Source organism: Mytilus edulis, chromosome 3, assembly GCF_963676685.1.
Source record: "Mytilus edulis chromosome 3, xbMytEdul2.2, whole genome shotgun sequence".
Lineage (NCBI taxonomy): Eukaryota > Metazoa > Mollusca > Bivalvia > Mytilida > Mytilidae > Mytilus > Mytilus edulis.
The window spans coordinates 84,654,746-84,675,451 of NC_092346.1; the positions used below are offsets into that span (position 1 = coordinate 84,654,746).

General features: G+C 32.7%; 1 protein-coding gene across 10 annotated transcripts in view; it reads left to right on the forward strand.

Moving 5' to 3' along the window:
* Positions 1 to 2,150: 2,150 nt before the first annotated feature.
* The window catches only part of LOC139514583 (serine/threonine-protein phosphatase 2A 56 kDa regulatory subunit gamma isoform-like), a 46,045-nt gene continuing 27,489 nt past the window's right edge, over positions 2,151 to 20,706 (forward strand). For all 10 annotated transcript variants that reach the window (XM_071303976.1, XM_071303978.1, XM_071303979.1 and 7 more), the window contains exons 1-5: positions 2,151 to 2,276; positions 2,442 to 2,510; positions 2,722 to 2,890; positions 17,440 to 17,639; positions 18,482 to 18,592. In XM_071303976.1, coding sequence (XP_071160077.1) covers positions 2,247 to 2,276; positions 2,442 to 2,510; positions 2,722 to 2,890; positions 17,440 to 17,639; positions 18,482 to 18,592 — 579 coding nt within the window. In that variant the 5' untranslated portion in view covers positions 2,151 to 2,246. The remainder of the gene's footprint in view (positions 2,277 to 2,441; positions 2,511 to 2,721; positions 2,891 to 17,439; positions 17,640 to 18,481; positions 18,593 to 20,706) is intronic.

Below are 20,706 nucleotides of genomic sequence, written 5' to 3' on the forward strand. Positions count from 1 at the left end.
ACGTCAAAAAGATCATACCACAAGCAACCAAAGAATTCATCCCACAGAAAACTATAGGTAGTAAACAACATGGATCTCCACACATATTAAAAGACTGATACGACGCAGACAGCGAAGATACAATGCTGCTAAAAACATAACATAAAGAAAATGGAATAAGTACAAACAGATGAGAGACATTGTCAAGAAGACAATGAACGAGGCCCACGACAACTATGTTAAACAAATCCTAAATCAAGAGGACAAAGAAAACCCTAAACCAAGCCTTGGCCCAAAAATTGGAAGTACATAAAATCAAGGAAAAAGGATACAATGGGAATATCCCCCCTCCAGAACAACCTTGTACAATCTAATTAAAAACCGATCGCTCATGCTTGTAGAACATATTATTGACAGCAAAGGTAAATCAGAAATATTGAACACTCAATATGACAGTGTCTTCACTACAGAGGATAGCGAAAACATGCCAAACATTGGAACCAGTACAACTCTAAACATCAGGAAGTTACATATCAGACCGGAAGGGGTCATAGCCAGAAATTAGTAGTGGTTTTGCTAATTAATATTCATAATATGTAAATGAGAATTGTACCACGTGATACTACTTTGAACTGGACTGGCTTGATAGGCTTGATATCATTAAAATCTTTAAAACACGGATATTATAAGTTGCCCGTCACAGAGTCCTTATTTACAATCACTTTGATATTTCCGTAAAGTTGTCAGGCGGTCAAAATCAAAACAATGAACGCAAATTTAGTGAATTTTTCGTGCTTTCGTGAGTTTATTCTTCTTGAAATAGTGACATTTTAATTTTACGTGGGAACCTAGAGTTCAACGACTACACATACAAGGTTTGGACTTGCTTATTCTTTGGAAATTCAAGTTTCATATTTCACCCCGGCAACCTGTTTTTGTAATGACCTTGTAAGCCAATTTTCAACACGAAGTTTGCAAATTTGACGTTTCAGCCATTTTAGCCTGTATTTTACACTGCAATGTTAAAAGCCTCTCGCTTCGATTTTTAAAATAGCTCAGGAACCTGTATTTTTGCAACAACAGTCATTATGTTTCGTTTAAATGGTGTATATTGTTGTGTATATTCATTTTCTGCCCCGGCAACCTGTCTATCACTTAAATTAAAATTAAAACAAACATTTTTTCAAAATTCCCTATCATTTGAATGTAATTTCCGTGACCCGTATCCGATTTCTTTAGTATAATATTCAAATAAGCAAAGTGGCGTTGATTTCTGGATATGTTGAGAAACAGTTTAAACTCCTAGACTTAACAAAAGCAAACGGTCCAGATGAAATACCAATTAGAAATTTGAAAGAAGCACACTGCGAAATTGCACCATTCCTCACAAAAATCTTTGAACAGTCCTATGACAGAGAAGTTCCTGAAGATTGGCGACAAGCAAATATCACAGCCATCTACAAAAAGGGGACAGAAGTCAAGCAGTAAACTACCGCCTTGTATCGTTTGTTTATGACGTCTTTACACTAAATCCATTGGATGTTGGATGTGTACGGATTGATAATTTAGTCTTAGATGCATGATTTTTTATTTGTTGTTAGTGGCTTTGAACTAGCTGTCAGTTAATTGCGAGTACTCTCAGATCTGTACCTAGTGTCTTTTTGTTGTTGGGATGTACAAGTACCCGGCCATGTCCACTCGATATGTGATTTTGATTCCAGTATTCAGTGTGGTCTTTAAAAAAAATAAGGATACTGAACCGTTAGTATGATAGGAATTCAGTTCATGCGACTATCATACAAGTGAGAAGTTTAGCTAGCAGTTCAAGTTAAAACCAGGTTTGATCCACCATTTCTAAATAAGAAAGTGCATGTACAAGTCAGGAATATGACAGTTTTATTCATTCGTTTGGTGTGTTTGGGCTTCTGAGTTTATTAGGGACTTTCCTTTTTGATTTTTCCTCGGAGTTCAGTATTTTTTGTGATTTTACTTTTTATATATGTCTCTGATTTGAATAAACTGTTGACGATACTATTTAATCAGTATTGAGATCGCAAAAAAAAATAACCCGAATACTTTTTGAGAGTGCTCGAGGTTGAGCGTATTTAAATTTTCGCGCACTTGAAAGTATAAATTTGCACATGATAGATATCTAAAAATAGGATTTTTCCATGTGATAAAAATTTACCAATCACTAAGCTTGTTGTGTGTCGAAGCAAAATCCATACATCATTAAAATCTAACCCGGGGACACGAGTTTTCTAGAAATGCCGGGGAATAAGCCCAAAAAAGAGAAGGTTAGTACCATACAACGATTCATAATGCATTTATGTTCCTGTACCATACGCCTTTTTTCACTTTTTTCCTGTAAAAATAAAGATATTTGCGTCTCGGTTGGTTTACGAGAAAACAAACCATTGTTTATTTGTTTTGTTTACACTTTATAATCTTTTTCGTTTCAGACAGTCACGAAAAGTACGCCTAGCTCCAAAGGTAGTGCAAAAGAGAATTCTGAAAATGCTGAAAATGAGGTGAGAATCATATTTTACGTCAGTGTTGTCGAAGTCAATGCCCAAGAATGGCCGCCATATTGACATGGAAATTCAACATGGCGACTGTAAATAATGACATTATTGTTTCTTCCTGTCTTTTATTAAACCTATACATGCATCACACATAGTTAAACCATCGTCCTATGTAAATTTATGTGAAAGGAAACAAATCTACATATTTCATTTTCAGAACAAGAAGAAGCCGGCAAAGATTCAACTACCAGAACATCCACCACCAGCACAGATCAACAAACTGAATTTCACTGGACCACCAACCATAAAGAAGGACAAAAGACAAAACTCATCAAGATTTAATGTCACAAAAAACAGAGAATTGCAAAAACTACCATTGCTGAAAGGTATACATAACATCAACTACAGGCTTTGGCAAATCAGTTGTGTTCACTGACCTTATCGCTATAGCCTATACATCTTATTGCTATTTGTCTGCCGTTACTGGACACCACAAAAGTTCCCGTAAAATTTCGGCATCATAATACATAAATATCTGACGCCACGATGGAAAAGTAATTGTTGTATGACATCAATAGTTCAAGGTGTGCAGTTTCTGTAGGCAACCAGCGAAGATTTCCAAATAGTGACAAGACACATTTGTATTTGGAAATCTGCAATTCTTGACGACAGAAAATATCTCGCCTCAACTATCGACCTTATTTTTAAATCTTTATTTAAAGTAAATTTCACAGGAATGACTGTACATGTGACATCCATTAATGGCAGAAAAATAGCAGTATAAAGGTCAATTGTATAATCCTGAAGGCATTTATTGGACTGTCAACTTGCCATTATTCCAGGAATCCATAAAGACTACAAGAATCCTCTTCCCTTCTGATAGACATTGGTTGGTACATAGGGTTAGCAGAAAATACTGCATTAAAAAACTTTAAACCAAAACGCTTCCCAGAAGTTGTTGTCAGCTTCCAAATTTCTGTATGATAAACTCAGTCCTCTATTTTCAGAACCAAACCGCTTCCCAGAAGTTGTTGTCAGCTTCCAAATTTCTGTGTGATAAAATAATTAAGTGTTCAACAACTGATATTTTCATGAAAATATTTGAAAGAAGTCCTGTGTTTCCAGTCGTTCATATAACCTTATGAATATATAGGATCTGGCCCTAACTCTTCCTTCAGTGTATCTTGAAATCACTGTGATAAGAATTTTTTTTCTTTAAGCATGTTCCAAAATAGTATTATTATATATGAGTCAACCAAACCTGAAGAAGGTCAAGTAACAGCTATATCTGTCCGTCAATCAAAAACTGAAGTAATCTATATGTTAAAGTGTTCTTGGTTTGTAATGTAAGGGAATAAATTAATATTTGATCTGCAGCTTTAATGTACAGTTTTAGAGAGCAAATTTTAAGTCTGCCATTAAGCAGCTAAAAGTTTAATATTTTGCAACACTCATTGTACAATTATTTTTTTTCAAACATTTTTTGGCATCAATGAAAAGGAATAATCAGTTATGCTTGCACAGTGATGTCACTAACTTTTGAAGAAGCAGGCTGAATTTCTAAAATAAGCGGCAAGTAATTGGGGACGGCAAAGCCTTTCGCGGCGACGAGCTTGCCATTTATATATTCGCATTTAGAAATGTTACATTCTCATTACATTTTGTACTTTATTGAAAGCTTGTTTTAAAGAAATTCATTTATAAGACCAAATAAAAAAGTATGTGTGGTTCCAGTTACATCTGAAAAGAAGTTAGGGTAGGTAGGTAGGGATTTTTTTTTATTTTATGTTTTTTTTTTACATTGAGTCTATGGGAGCAACATTCTGACTTAGTGCTTAATGAAAAAAGACAATAAAATCTTTAGGGTAGGCTATTTTGAGGCGAAAAAGTAGGGAAGGTAGGGTTACTGGAACCACACATATTTTTATTTGGCCTAAATATTATGATTTTTGAGAAGGTCTTTAAAAAAAATCATTAACATGTTCCCAACACTGACACTAATTGATCAACTTCCTGGTTACTGTATTCTCAGTAAGGTTTCAGTGGATAAGCCAATATTTTTATGCACCACCTACGATAGTAGAGGGGCATTATGTTTTCTGGTCGGTGCATTCGGTCCTAGACCACAATTGTCGTCCCTTGATTTTCGTTGTTCACGATTATAGTCCCTAGTGTTGACAGTGGGTTACTTGCCAATGTTTTTTATACCCCTTCCAAATTTATTTCTCCATGTTTTATGCCTCAAATTGCAAGTAGGGGGGTGAAATTACACTGTAAAAAAATTTGGGTCCAGAATTTTAAAGGAAAGTAGTGATTTGGTCCAGCTGAAAAAGGTTAAAAATAGCACTTTGGAAGCTGTCAAAAGATTTCAAGACGCCCTAAACATAAAATTGTCCATATTTTGAGTTAGAGCCGATGAAGTTTTCTATAATTTTGATATGATTTGTCCCAAAAGTACAACACACTGTAAAAATTTAATTGAGAAAGCGCAGTTGGGATTTTTTTAATTTTCATTTATGTTCTAAAAGAAATGCACTACAAAATAATTGTGATCTCTGACCGTCTGTCTGTCCATCCCTTTGTTCTTCCGTCTGTCCCACTTGAGGTTATAGTTTTAGGTCAAGGTAATTTTTGATGAAGTTGAAGTCCAATCAACTTGAAACTTAATGCACATGTTCCCCATGATATGATCTTTCTAATTTAAATGCCAAATTAAAGTTTTGACCCCAATTTCACAGTCCACTGAACATGGAAGATGATAGTGCGAGTGGGGCATTCATGTACTATGGACACATTCTTGTTATTTCTGTTAAGTAATTGTTTACTAATTTTCTTTGAAGTTTGGATAGCAATCACATGATTTATATAGAACTACAGAGATTTGGTATGATTGCCAATGAGTGAACTGTCCATCAGACTGAGATGATAAAGGTGTAAACAACTACAACTCACTGAACTGACTTCAATAATGAGCATAACCCATATCATATAAAGTAAGCTATAGTAGGCCCCAGCATGGACAAACACAAAAAGAATTTAGTAGGGTTAACATGTTTGCAGGCTTTCCATTACTTATTATAGGATAAATTGGTGGAGTTAAGCTTTCAATTTCAAAGAACACAAGAGATTTTTACATTCATGTTGACATGTTCAGTTGTATGTCAGTGTTCATTCAAATGCTAGCTATCAATATTTAAAAGGGCACTTTAGCAGGTAAACCGAATAGGGAAAAGGGCGCTTTAGCAGGTTAACCGAATAGGGAAAAGGATATTTTAGCAGGTAAACTTAATAAGAATGGGCACCTTAGGGTGTAAACAGAATTTGAAAGAATACTTGAACTTATTTTATTTCCTCACATTGTTGATTATATGCGCATTATTAGAGTTTGAAAAGACACTTGAAAAAGAATTGACTTTTAACATGCAAATGTTCTTCTTGTTGAGGATAATCCATGTTCAAGCTTGAATCTCACGGCAGAAGCTAAGGGTTCTAGTTGTCCGAATGGGCACAATGTATAGATTACTTGGAATATTGCTAGGCTTTAATCTAAACAAACTTGCACATTCGGTAAGTAACATGATCATCTGAATTGTCAAAGTTTTATTACTGATACCAATCGTAGTCATCTATAATCGGCCCAATAATGACAAACATGTAAAACAATACAAATGTCAGAGTTAAGTAAAAACAATGAACAAAATACAAATATGATATACAGCAACAAACGGCAACCACTGAATTACAGGCTCCTGAACTGTGATATTAACATACAGAATGTGGCAGAGTTAAACTTGTTAAAGCATTTTTCTACGGGTCCACAATATTAGTTGTGCAAAAGGCATATTTAATGCACTATCAGTTGTCCGTGCATAAAGGCTTTTTCTAAATTTATACCAACAAATCAATTGTCAGTGCTGAAGGCTTTTCTGCCCACAAATCAGTCGTAAGTTCTTTATGTGCTGAAGAGTTTATCTAACCACAATCAATTGTCAGTGCAGAAGTCTTTTCTGTCCATAAACCAGTCGTAAGTTCTTTATGTGCTGAAGAGTTTATCTAACCACAATCAATTGTCAGTGCAGAAGTCTTTTCTGTCCATAAACCAGTCGTAAGTTCTTTATGTGCTGAAGAGTTTATCTAACCACAATCAATTGTCAGTGCAGAAGTCTTTTCTGTCCATAAATCAGTCGTAAGTTCTTTATGTGCTGAAGAGTTTATCTAACCACAATCAATTGTCAGTGCAGAAGTCTTTTCTGTCCATAAATCAGTCGTAAGTTCTTTATGTGCTGAAGAGTTTATCTAACCACAATCAATTGTCAGTGCAGAAGTCTTTTCTGTCCATAAATCAGTCGTAAGTTCTTTATGTGCTGAAGAGTTTATCTAACCACAATCAATTGTCAGTGCTGAAGTCTTTTCTGTCCATAAATCAGTCGTAAGTTCTTTTTGTGCTGAAGTTTTTTTTTAACCACAATAAGTGACAGTTCAAGATGACTTTTTTTACCCACAAATCATTAATGTGCTGAAGGCTTTTCTACCCACAATCAATTTTTATTTCCTTAAATGTTGAACCATTTTTCTACCAATGATTTACATCTGCACCTTATCCTTATCCCAATGATATTATTCTTAAAATGTATTTTAGTAAATTTTTGGCATATTTGATTTAAATATATGTTTTTACGTTTATTGATTTTTAACTGAATTTTCGAAGAACAAAATTGGTTATTGTTTTGGGGATGTATTGCAGGAGGTTGGTATTAGGCGGCAGCCTAATGTTATCTGTGCATTTACTCATGAACCATTTAACCAAAGATCTTAAAATTTTAATATGTTGTTACTGACATCAAAATGGAGGGCAAAGTAAATAATCATTATAATGACCATTTTCAATTTACTGTTCAGGAGTTATGGTTCTTGAAAGTTATTGAAACTGCTTTAGGCCACACCAATTTGATTCCTTGTTCGACGGACCTGCCCGCACCAATTTTTTTCAAAACAGAATTTTTATATTTTTTTTATATTCCCGCTTCCCGCATCCGGAAATGTAATCAAGTCCATTTCCCGCACCGTTTTTTTGTCGAGCCTGCAACTTTTGTTGCAGAAAGCTCGACATAGGGATAGTGATCCTACGGCGGCGGCCGCTACGGCGGCGGCGGTGTTAGCTAACTTCTTAAAAGCTTTATATTTTAGAAGGTGGAAGACCTGGATGCTTCATACTTTGTATATAGATGCCTCATGTTACGAAGTTTCCGTCAGTCACATGTCCAATGTCCTTGACCTCATTTTCATGGTTCAGTGACCACTTGGAAAAAAAGTTCAGATTTTTTGTAATGTTGAATTCTCTCTTATTATAAGTAATAGGATAACTATATTTGATATGTGCGTACCTTGAAAGGTCCTCATGTCTGTCAGACAGTTTTCACTTGACCTCGACCTCATTTCATGGATCAGATCAAGGTTAAGTTTTGGTGGTCAAGTCCATATCTCAGATACTACAAGCAATAGGGCTAGTATATTCGGTGTATGGAAGGACTGTAAGGTGTACATGTCCAACTGGCAGGTGTCATCTGACCTTGACCTCATTTTTATGGTTCAGTGGTTATAGTTAAATTTTTGTGTTTTGGTCTGTTTTTCTCATGCTATATGCAATAGGTCTACTATATTTGTTGTATGGAATGATTTTAAGGTGTACCTATCTAGCGGACAGATGTCATGTGACCTTGACCTCATTTTCATGGTTCAGTGGTCAAAGTTAAGTTTTTGAGTTTTGGTCTTTTTATCTAATACTATATGCCATAGGTCATCTATATTTGGTGTATGGAAATATTTTATGATCTTTATGTCAGTTGCGCAAGTTTTATTTGACCGTGACCTCATTTTCACGGTTCATTGCACAGTGTTAAGTTTTTGTGTTTTGGTCTATTTTTCTTAAACTATAAGTAATAAGTCAACTATATATGTTGTATAGAAGCATTGTTAGCTGTACATGTCTGCCTGGCATGGTTCATCTGACCTTGACCTCATTTTCAAGGTTCCTTGGTCTTTGTTTAGTTATCTTGGTTAATGTTAAGTTTATGTGACAGTTGTATTAAAGCTTAGCTTTATACTTAGGACTATCAACATAATATCAATGATTAGTATAGAAGGCGAGACATTTCAGCATGTGCACTCTTGTTTGTAAACATTATAAAAAGATATCAACTGTTACATTTGTTTTTAAAATCACAGTCTAACCTGTATATAACGATTTTAAACATAAAAGCACCCCAGCACACTTAGTAAATATCTGTGAGAATATTTGTTTCAGCATGAAACCTACTTATCCAAAGCGGGAGTGCTCCGATCAAGGATTTGTATCTCCGATATAAATCTATATCAGCGGAAATACCGGAGTAAAGAACAAAAAATTGGTACTTTCCCCCTTACTTATATTCCCTATCAAAACATGTTAGTTGTTAGAATAAAGTACAAAGAACTTCTGAAGGATTTGCCTTCAACTGCAATTATATTGTATGCTGGCGAAACAAAACTATCCATAGCCTCTGCATGTTTATGCACCTGTCCTGATTGATTGAGAGGCCTGTCGTTCAGCAGTTATCGTTTGGTAATGTTGTTCATTGGTATAATTTTTCCTGTTTGGATGTACATGATATATAAATTAGATCGTTGGTTTTCCTGTTCGAATTGTGTACGCGAATAATTTTGGGTCCTTTATAGCCTGCTGTTTGGTCTGTATCAAAGCCCTGTGTAAAAGTCCGTACTTTGACCTGTGTTTGTTATTTATATCAGGTTGAGAACAACCCTCCCTCAGACAACATGGACAAGGGGTCATTTTACTGATGTAGAAAAGAAAATAGAAATACCAAGGATTTGTATAGTTCTTCTATACAAAACCTTTGAAAACTTAGAATTTTGTACCCAAAAAGAGGAGAATTACATCATATTTTAAACAACTTTTTCTAAAAGAGTGGTCCACTTATTTTGAATAATATTAAACTGTTAAAGTAAATGTGTTAACATGGTTAAAGTCCAGGAATAATTCAAAATTCTTGGACATGTTTTGACCATTTTATACCAGATAGATATATAGTTCTTTGAGAAAATATGAGCCCTTTTGTACAAACAAATATATTATAACTTATATTGATCCCTCATAAAACATGTAAAAGGGATATTTATAACATTAAGGGGTTCTCCCCAAACTGATTATGACTTGGATGCAGAATTGTCTCATTGTCAGTCACACATACATGTCATACATAGACCAGATTTAATTATTTCTTGGTGAACAGGGAAAAAATACTTCAGAAATTAAAGAAATGTCAAAGTACAAGTGATAAATCAAGCTTTAATATTGTCAAAACCTACTATTTTATGTTTACAAAAAAAAATTATAATCGCTCGCCTCTACTTTTCAAACTTCGCCTCAAAAATTTGCAAATTAAATATTTTTTTATTTAAATTTTCAAATCGCTCGCTCGCCCCAAATTTTGAAGTCCAAAAATCCGTAGAACAAGAAATTAAATTGGTGTGGCCTTATGATCATGTATGTTGCTGCCAGTGTCTTACGGAAGAGATTAAAGTCGTATATGTTTTCATGTCAACAGCCTTCATCATTACAAATGATTAGTACATTGATAATTGTATGTTATCTATTAGAATTAGTCCACCTATCTGGCTAATTACTTTCCCAGAGTTGTTTAATTGTATGACTACACCTTATTGATTCCTGCATCAACAGCCTAATGATTCATGTATTTCACTTACATGTAGCTAGGAGCTGACTATATAATTTACATCTGATATTGTAAGACAATTTACAGTGAGGGACCAGTAGTCTGACTGGTATAATTCTTGATACTAATATAACTGATTACAGGGAAAAGTGACATATTTGTCTATAAATTGACCTAAATTAAAGGAAGTTCAAATTGATTTTTTTTTTAAAAGATAATCAGTCAATATTAGATTTACCATTTTAGTCTTGTTCATGTCTAAAATTTTATTTTATTGGTAGAAGAAACTGATTCTAGGTTTCTACCTCAAGTTTGTCACTTTTTCCGTATGTCATTTTTATGTCCCTTTATAATTTTACATGATATGCAAGCGGGGCATTTGTTTCCCATTGACACATTTTAATATGACTTTAGAGAATTAAATTGATTGATTGGTGTTTGCTGCATGAACACAAAAAGGTTATATAATCTCGGTAAGAGCGTATTAAAATATTTTTATAATTTATATTACTTGTTTTATTAAGTCAAGGAGTTAAGCATCCTTTATTGTACATTAGCTTAAAACAAACTTTTCGAATAATTTGACCGCTTCAGTAAAGAATACTTTGTATGCTGCTGTATTGTCATCATCATCGATCATCATTATTATTACATAACAGCTTTGATACATGTAACATGTTATATAGATATAGACCTTCTAAGTCATAGGGTATAAGATGAAATTTACAAATTCAAAAGGAAAAGAAGAAAAAATGTACTTTATAAATTATTAAAGCTCATATTATATACATATTAGGTAATTATTATTTTTATAAAATTAATTTGAATCTTAACACCAAGGACATAACGCTTCTTCATTCATGTATATGTAACCACAAGAAATAGATATTGCAACAATTTTCCTGTTTAAATTCCTCACATTTTGAATAGGAGCACTGCAAGCTGGTGTTACATGTACTACACAAATCTCTATGCAGATAATGACTTGAAATCTATAACTATCTATCAATAAAGTCAAAACAGATAGACAACATATAGAAAGTTTAAAATAGCTCATCATAAACAGAATGAATGACATCAGAACTATAACAAATAATCTCAGTTTCATTGTAAATTCATAGGAATTAATTCCATTGGAGAAGACTACTCACATTAAACCAGTGACATTATGAAAATACAGAAATATAAGGATAAAGGTTTTAAATGGCAAATTATAATTTATTATTATTTTTGATACTATGCAGCATGCAGGGATAACTAAAAGTGATTTATGTTACCTTGAGGTCGGATAAAAACTTTAAAAATGCTGAACTTTGAAAGAGCTGGTAGAAATTGACACTTTTGAAAATGGTTTGAGTTCAGGCAAAAGGTTATAATTGGATGAGCCCTGGTTTTGAATTAACCTCCAAGTCATTAACTGTGGGCTTGATGATGCTAATATCAAGTCTCAGCATACATAGACATATTTTATATTCTGAGTGTTTTGCTGTTACTAAGTGACCAAACTTGAAACAAAATAAAAGTTTAGTTTTTTATTTGGTCTGGATTATCAAATATTAAAGCTAAAGGTAAAATCAATTGACAAACAAAACCTTGTAGTGAATGTGGTGGCAAAAATAATAAAAAAAACCCAAAAAAACTCTGGAAACCTTGCTATAGATTAAAAAAATGACCAATTTTGTGTGAATCTAAAAAGAAGGTTTTTATACGACCGCAAATTTTGAAAAAATTTTCGTCGTATATTGCTATCACGTTGGCGTCGGCGTCGTCTTCGTCGTCGTCGTCGTCGTCGTCGTCCGCCGTCCGAATACTTTTAGTTTTCGCACTCTAACTTTAGTAAAAGTGAATGGAAATCTATGAAATTTTAACACAAGGTTTATGACCACAAAAGGAAGGTTGGTATTGATTTTGGGAGTTTTGGTCCCAACATTTTAGGAATTAGGGGCCAAAAAGGGCCCAAATAAGCATTTTCTTGGTTTTCGCACTATAACTTTAGTTTAAGTTAATAGAAATCTATGAAATTTTGACACAAGGTTTATGACCACAAAAGAACGGTTGGGATTGATTTTGGGAGTTTTGGTCTCAACAGTTTAGGAATTAGGGGCCAAAAAAGGGCCCAAATAAGCATTATTCTTGGTTTTCGCACAATAACATTAGTTTAAGTAAATAGAAATCAATGAAATTTAAACACAATGTTAATGACTACAAAAGGAAGGTTGGTATTGATTTTGGGAGTTTAGGTCCCAACAGTTTAGGAATTAGGGGCCAAAAAGGGACCCAAATAAGCATTTTTCTTGGTTTTTGCACCATAACGTTAGTATAAGTAAATAGAAATCTATGAAATTTAAACACAAGGTTTATGACCATAAAAGAAAGGTTGGGTTTGTTTTTGGGAGTTTTGGTCCCAACATAATAAGGGGCCCAAAGGGTCCAAAATTAAACTTTTCTTTGATTTCATCAAAATTGAATAATTGGGGTTCTTTGATATGCTGAATCTAACTGTCATGACTGTGTATGTAGATTCTTAACTTTTGGTCCCGTTTTCAAATTGGTCTACATTAAGGTCCAAAGGGTCCAAAATTAAACTTAGTTTGATTTTGACAAAAAATGAATCAGTTAGGTTCTTTGATAAGCTGAATCTAAAAATGTACTTAGATTCTTGATTATTGGCCCAGTTTTCAAGTTGGTCCAAATCGGGGTCCAAAATTAAACTTTGTTTGATTTCATCAAAAATTGAATAAATGGGGTTCTTTGATATACCAAATCTAACTGTGTATGTAGATTCTTCATTTTTGGTCCTGTTTTCAAATTGGTCTACACTAAAGTCCAAAGGGTCCAAAATTAAACTTAGTCTGATTTTAACAAAAATTGAAATCTTGAAGTTCTTTGATATGCTGAATCCAAAAATGTACTTAGATTTTTTATTATGGGCCCAGTTTTCAAGTTGGTCCAAATCAGGATCTAAAATTATTATATTAAGTATTGTGCAATAGCAAGTCTTTTCAATTGCACAGTATTGCGCAATGGCAATAAATATCTAATTGCACAATATTGTGAAATAGCAAATTTTTTTTTAATTAGAGTTATCTTTCTTTGTCCAGAATAGTAAGCAAGAAATATCTAATTGCAAAATATTGTGCAATAGCAAGATTTTTTTTTAATTGGAGTTATCTTTCTTTGTCCAGAATCAACTTAAATCTTTGTTATATACAATATACAATGTATATTCACTTTTTACTACCAACTGATAAATTAAAATAATCTTTACCATTCAGTGATAACAAGCAGTTTTTTTACATCTTAATATTTTATGATGTATTTAAATGAGTAGTTATTGTTGCAAACTCCATTAGAAATTTTAATTGAGATTAGTTTTGGAATAAGGGAAAGGGGGATGTGATTAAAAAAAATGGGTTCAATTTTTCTCATTTGAAATTTCATAAATAAAAATGAAAATTTCTTCAAACATTTTTTTGAGAGGATTAATATTCAACAGCATAGTGAATTGCTCTAAGAGAAAACAAAAATTTTAAGTTCATTAGAACACATTCATTCTGTGTCAGAAACCTATGCTGTGTCAACTATTTAATCACAATCCAAATTTAGAGCTGAATCCAGCTTGAATGTTGTGTCCATACTTGCCCCAACCGTTCAGGGTTCAACCTCTGCGGTCGTATAAAGCTACGCCCTGCGGAGCATCTGGTTATTTTCTTATGATTACATGTGTACTTAAGATTACTGCATGGAAAAATTGGTTTGACAGCAATTTGCTTGGTGTGAAATCTATTTATTAAATTGCTGTTACATAGCATAGTGATTGATACTGCTTAGCAGGTAATTATTTTTTATCATAATGGAATAGAGCACAGTAACGTGTATGCCCTGATGCTGTGGGAAATTAATTCCATGTGGAGTTCAATATTGATTTACCTCTTAATTAAATATATTTTCATTATAATAGTCTTAATTAATTAGCATCCATTGAAGGTTTTAAAGGAAGGTCGGAATATATGTACCATATACATGATGTATATCATAAGGTCAAGTATGAAGAGGGGAAGTTCCATTTCATCTTCATCTGGCTATATATATATATATATAAAACATAGATGAGAGGGTGAGAAAACATTGTTAAACTAGGCGAGGGGTAACAATCTGCCCTATCACCCTCATGGTAATGTGTTATTTATAATTTAATGTATCATACCGAATGTTCTGTTAGTACTGGCTATTTAATTTCAAATTCAAAGTAATAAACTATGAGGTCTTGAACATAACCATCCGTATATGATAAAGAGCACATTGTTTAACATCCCTGTGAAGTGTAATAGATTATTAGCCATGAGAAAGTAAATCATCCTTTTCTTGACCAAATCTTTTGAAACCTGAGCACAATGTAAGTTCCAGAAAATACAGTTTGCTATTGATTCTGATTGTTTTGACCTATAGTGGTCAAAAGTTTTGTCCCTTGGCACCTTAAAAATGTATTTCTATGGTTTTAAAGGAATAGTATTACATGGAAAAAACTATTGAAATTTGAATACAGGATCATTTAGTAAAGCCAAGTTCGATTTTGATGGTTTAGACATTTACTGTTTAAGAGTTGTGCCCCTTAGCTACCTTTTAAATTAAAAAAAAATTCATTGCCAGATAATAAATTAAGTACTGTTTTACAAAATCTATTGACATGTTGTGAAATATAGAATGCTGGTCAAATTTTGAACTTCAATTTGAACTTTGGTTTTGGCATTTATCATTGGAGAATTTTTTTCTTCTGAAAGTGGTAGTATCAGATGTGATCACTAGATCACCTTATTTCTATTTCCTGACTTTCTAATACTTTTTGTATAGCCACCTTGATATCTCACTGTTTATGTTGATGCATGTGTTGTATAAGTTGAGCTCTTTGGTTTTTTTTCCACATGTTGTGAATTTACTTAATGACGTATTAATCAATAAATACCTTTTGTGCTAACTAGTATTGATATACTAGTATATATATTTAGTCACACATCTTGACATATATTTATGTTCTCATATAAGAAAATCTTATGATCATATAATGCTGTAGCAATTTAAAAATCATTACTTTTCAATTTAAATGGATTTATTAAATGTAATCCATATAGATATATAGTAGGACGAACCAAATACAAATGTTTGTTATTGTTTATTTAATTTAAAGGAGTCAAATCAACTGGAAATATTTGTAAAAATGCTTGTATTGATTAGTAAGCCATTAAAGGTTCCACCAAATATTCTTGTCTGTTAAAGATAAGTTTAGGAAATAAATAAATAATGAAATACAAAAAATATGTACAAAGGAAAAGATTCTACTGATGACTTCAAAATGTCATTTGACCACTGCTGTTAAAAGTAGTCTAATATCTATGTGTAGAGTTCTGTTGATAAGGCTTTCAAACATTAACTTAAACTACCGGTTAACCGGTTAATCGGTCGAACAATTATCCTAGTAACCGGTTAGGCAAAAGTGTACGATTTGACAGCACTAGTTAAAAGTAAAAAAAAATCACACAAGTACATGTATTGAGTTATTTATGAATGATACAATTTTTGCTGGATTTGTATCGTGAAGTTTGTGTTACGTTGTCAATCTTTAAATTCCAAGTCTAAACTTCATGGTTGTATGAAGGTAGATGGATATTTTTTCCCCTAAATTCAAACATTCATAAAATTGATAATTGAAAAATAATTTGAAACAATGTTTAGATAAAAAGGCTAAACATTACTCAGTAATGTTTTATTTGTTTGGGGTGGGTAATGAAGAAGCCAATACAAATTTAACTTGTCTATATGTCTTTGAGTACTCTAGAAACAATAATCTTTTCTGGGATGTGGTGTTTGTATAAATTTTGAAGGGGATGTTAAACAAATAGATCCAGGATTATACTTTTAATATACCTGTCAAAAATAGGAATGCCTTGGGTAACCTCAACTTTATCATCCACGGAAGTTATATATTGATCAAATTCTACGTAAACTGACTTCACTTGGAAAATAATGACATCATTGTTTATTTAATGCACATACTATTATATAATATTGATCTAAAGGTAGTATGGATGTTGTATATAAGAGGAAATGTTTATTTTGTTCATACTACAGGTCTTTAATTATCTGTTGTATTATGTCATTCATAAGTTAACAAATGAGTATATGGTTCATGATGTTGAACATTGATGAGTCCTATATAAAAAGTATATTTGTCTTAAAGTACTGGATCAGTTACTTGCCACAGTACATCTTATATATTGCAATTTCTACTTGATAATTATACTTTTAGCAATCCATGTTCTAAACATTGTTAAATAAGTAATGCTCTCAGTTTCAGATGTATTAAAAGCTATAATTCCTATATAGATAATAAAAAAACACACATATTCTTTGATAATGGGTAGAGTGAAGTTAAACTGTGAAAACATAATATGTTGATGAAGATGTACTGTATCATTCATTACTACACAAACAATGAAATAAAGACTATAGTTAAAAAGCATCTTTATTTTAAAAAAACAACATATACAGTATAAAAAAAAGAGAGATTCGTTAACTCGTGATACACACAGAAACATAGACAAAAAAATGAGCAGTGCCTTTTCTTATCATAAAAAGTGCCCTGCCCTCCACTGGCACCCTGCCCCTTTTGATTTCTAGCTAGAGCACTGATCTATGTCCAAATTAAAAACTCTGGCCAAATAAAAGAGAATGCTGCTATTGCATTTTTTTTACTTTAAAGCTTTATAATAAAAGATTCTAAATTTGTAAATGAGTTCATTACTTCACTACTTTCATAACGACTTTCAGTGTACCTTATAATAGGCTGTTCATTCAAAATTCCTTCAACAATGCAAAAGCTGTATGCCAGCTGGTTAAAAGGAAATATATATATAATATATTGTAACATTTTTGCATGATAGTTTACTGGACACTTTAGAGATGATCTTCAATCAATGTTGCCCAACATATATGTGTATTTATAATAAAACGGTCAATTTACAAGACTTTATTCAATATCCAGAACCTGAGATAGATGTGTCATTTATCATTTAACTTTGTTGCACAAGTTTTTCTTGGGACAAAAAAATAAAATGGTGAGAATTGATAATTTTTGAGAACCACTTTTTGACAGATTTTCTCCAATATGATAAACAGCTGTTATCATTGTATTTTTTTCTCTACAGATTCAACACCAGCAGAAAGAGAAGATTTATTCATTCAGAAAATCCGGCAATGTTGTGTTCTATTTGACTTTGTAATTGACCCTCTTAGTGATTTAAAATGGAAAGAAGTGAAGAGAGCAGCACTGAATGAAATGGTGGAGTTTGTATCGCACAATAGAGGTGTCATCACAGAACCTATCTATCCTGAAGCTATACATATGGTAAATTATAAACCTCTGTTAATTTTGCTGTCCTTGTTTTATCTTTTTATTGTCTCATAGGATCTCATTGATCATAGTGTGTTTTTGACCCATCTATCAGTCATTTCTTTGATTTTGCTATCCTACTGCCTTTATTTTTAGAACTGAAGAAAAATCTGAAACGTAGGACTTTTTTTCAGGAGGGGGATCTTGCATAGAAAACCCATAAAATTTTTTGTCAACACTTTAACACCTTGATTTTTTGTCAGCTCTTCTTCAAATTTTGAAATAGAGTCTGTACTTATCAAAACCCAAGATAAGTTTGATAGTCAGCAAAACCAACATTGGAGACCATTTGTTCAGAATGGTGAATTACACATTTTAATTTCCAGTTGTCTAGACAGCACCGTAATCTTTCATCAGATGCTCCTTAAATTACATAATCATTGGTTATTTCTTAAGTTTCATAAGAAGAGAAAATTGATATAAACTTGAGTTATTTAATTTCAATACAATTATAACAGTACATTTGTTAAGGTTGCTTTTATCTGTCAGATATGATTTAACTTGATTTTACACAATAGTTGCTAGCAGTTAATAAAAAGAACAACACTGTCAGGAATAACAATGATTAAAATATAATTTGCTCTACTTTAAGTGTTTGTGTTGGCTCTAAAAAATTATGGATGGGTAGAGTAAAGTAAATACACATATATGTTATATTTGTAATAAGAAGGTCATATAACCTCCTTATTAGTACCAATTTTAAAATATTTATAAAACTCATAAGATGATGCTGATAGTTGAATGGACTCATCTCTGAAAAGGATTTGTATATTTTAGATTTTTCTATTCCTTTTCAGTTTAGTGTAAATTTATTCAGAACATTACCTCCATCATCAAATCCCCATGGTGCAGAGTTTGACCCAGAAGAAGATGAACCTGCATTAGAGGCATCATGGCCACATTTACAGGTAAGCAACAGTGTCCCATTAGCTTAAGAGGCATCATGGCCACGTTTACAGGTAAGCAACAGTGTCCCATTAGCTTAAGAGGCATCATGGCCACATTTACAGGTAAGCAACAGTGTCCCATTAGCTTAAGAAGCATCATGGCCACATTTACAGGTAAGCAACAGTGTCCCATTGGCTTAAGAGGCATCATGGCCACATTTACAGGTAAGCAACAGTGTCCCAATAGCTTAAGAAGCATCATGGCCACATTTACAGGTAAGCAACAGTGTCCCATAGATATAGGAGACATCATGACCACATTTACAGGTAAGCAACAGTGTCACATAAATATAATAGGCATCATGGCCACATTTACAGGTAAGCAACAGTGTCCCATTAGCTTAAGAAGCATCATGGCCACATTTACAGGTAAGCAACAGTGTCCCATAGATATAAGAGACATCATGGCCACATTTACAGGTAAGCAACAGTGCCACATAAATATAATAGGCATCATGGCCACATTTATGGGTAGGAAAAGTGCCACATAAATATAATGGGCATCATGGCCACATTTACAGGTAAGAAACATTTACCCAAAAATATAAGAGGCGTCATGGCCACATTTACAGGTAAGCAACATTTACACATCAATATAAGAGGCATCATGGCCACATTTACAGGTAAACAAACAATGGGTAATGGCCACATTTACAGGTAAATAAAAGGGGCTTAATGCCAACATTTACACATAAATAAAAAAGGTTTTATGGTAACATTTGATGGTAAATAAAAAAAATAGGCCCAATGACTAAGAAACAAGAAATCAATTTCAGATACAAAATAAAGTTTTAAAACAAAGCTCATTATCACATTAGATTATGTGAAGAAAGTCCTGTTGTCTAGCATTTTGTAAATGTTACATATTTGTATTGTTGATTGTTGTTATTTTTTGCAATCTGATGGGTTTGGGTTTTATTCTTAAAAATATTTTATATAAGGTTTTCAGTAACACCAAAACATGTTTTGATTTTATTTGTTTACATTTCATTTATTTACCTTAAAGCTCAACGCTGTTATATATGAATTTTGTTGGGAAATTTATATATTCATGTTATATTCTACATAACTATGCCTTATTGATCTACTATATATAGACGAAACGCGCATCTGGCGTATATACAAAATTTAGTCCTGGTATCTAAGATGAGTTTATTTTCATCTAATCTTAATTGACTAGAATTGTCAGCTTTACTACCAAAGGTCGGTGGTACTTTCTAGGCATTCAGGTTTCCTCCAATAAAAACTGTCTCCATGAAACAGTACAGTAGTGCTTGAAGTGGCGTTAAACACCCATCAATCAATCTATAATATATTTCTATAATTAGGAAAGCATACATGAAATTTGCTGTGTGTTTATTCAAAACAAACAAATATTAACTAAAGCACAATTATATTTCTGTATGTGGGGTTTAAAGCTGATACACAGCAGCAAACATTTCATGCTTGTTTCCTGCAAAATGCACTGAAGAGTTGAATGTATCAAGGAACTTGCTTAAACTTTTTTTACCACCATGGTTATTGTCTCGCCTTGGTCTAGTGACCTTGACACTTTTGCATAGTTGACATTTTAAAGTCTTTGATAAGTCAATTATATTTAGTATGCAGTTGTGTTATCATTGGTATATCTTAAATCTTAGAAATAATTGGCCTCTCTTCTTCCTAGGTTCACTGACTGAGTATTTAGAGTAGTATACATAATAGTTGTTGAAGTATTGCTAATTTCCACATTTGCAATGTATTATTAAAATTATATATGCAGTCGAGAAATATCTCTGTACCAACAGCTACAGTTCATTGATTTATATTATTTACAGATTGTCTGATCAAAATCTTTTACTGACAAGAAAGCTGAAACAAATAAGTTGTTTTAAAACTTATAATCAGTGATTAATGAGAAATAATTGTGTTTATCACAGCCACTGTTAATGTGAGAAATTACTCTGTTGTATGTGTTATTGACAAAAACTTCATAACAGTTTATGTTTCTTCATCTAATTTGGGGTATCAGCTGTGTATACAAACTATTTAAAGCTGTTTTATGCATAATTTATATCTTTATTGGCAAACCATTT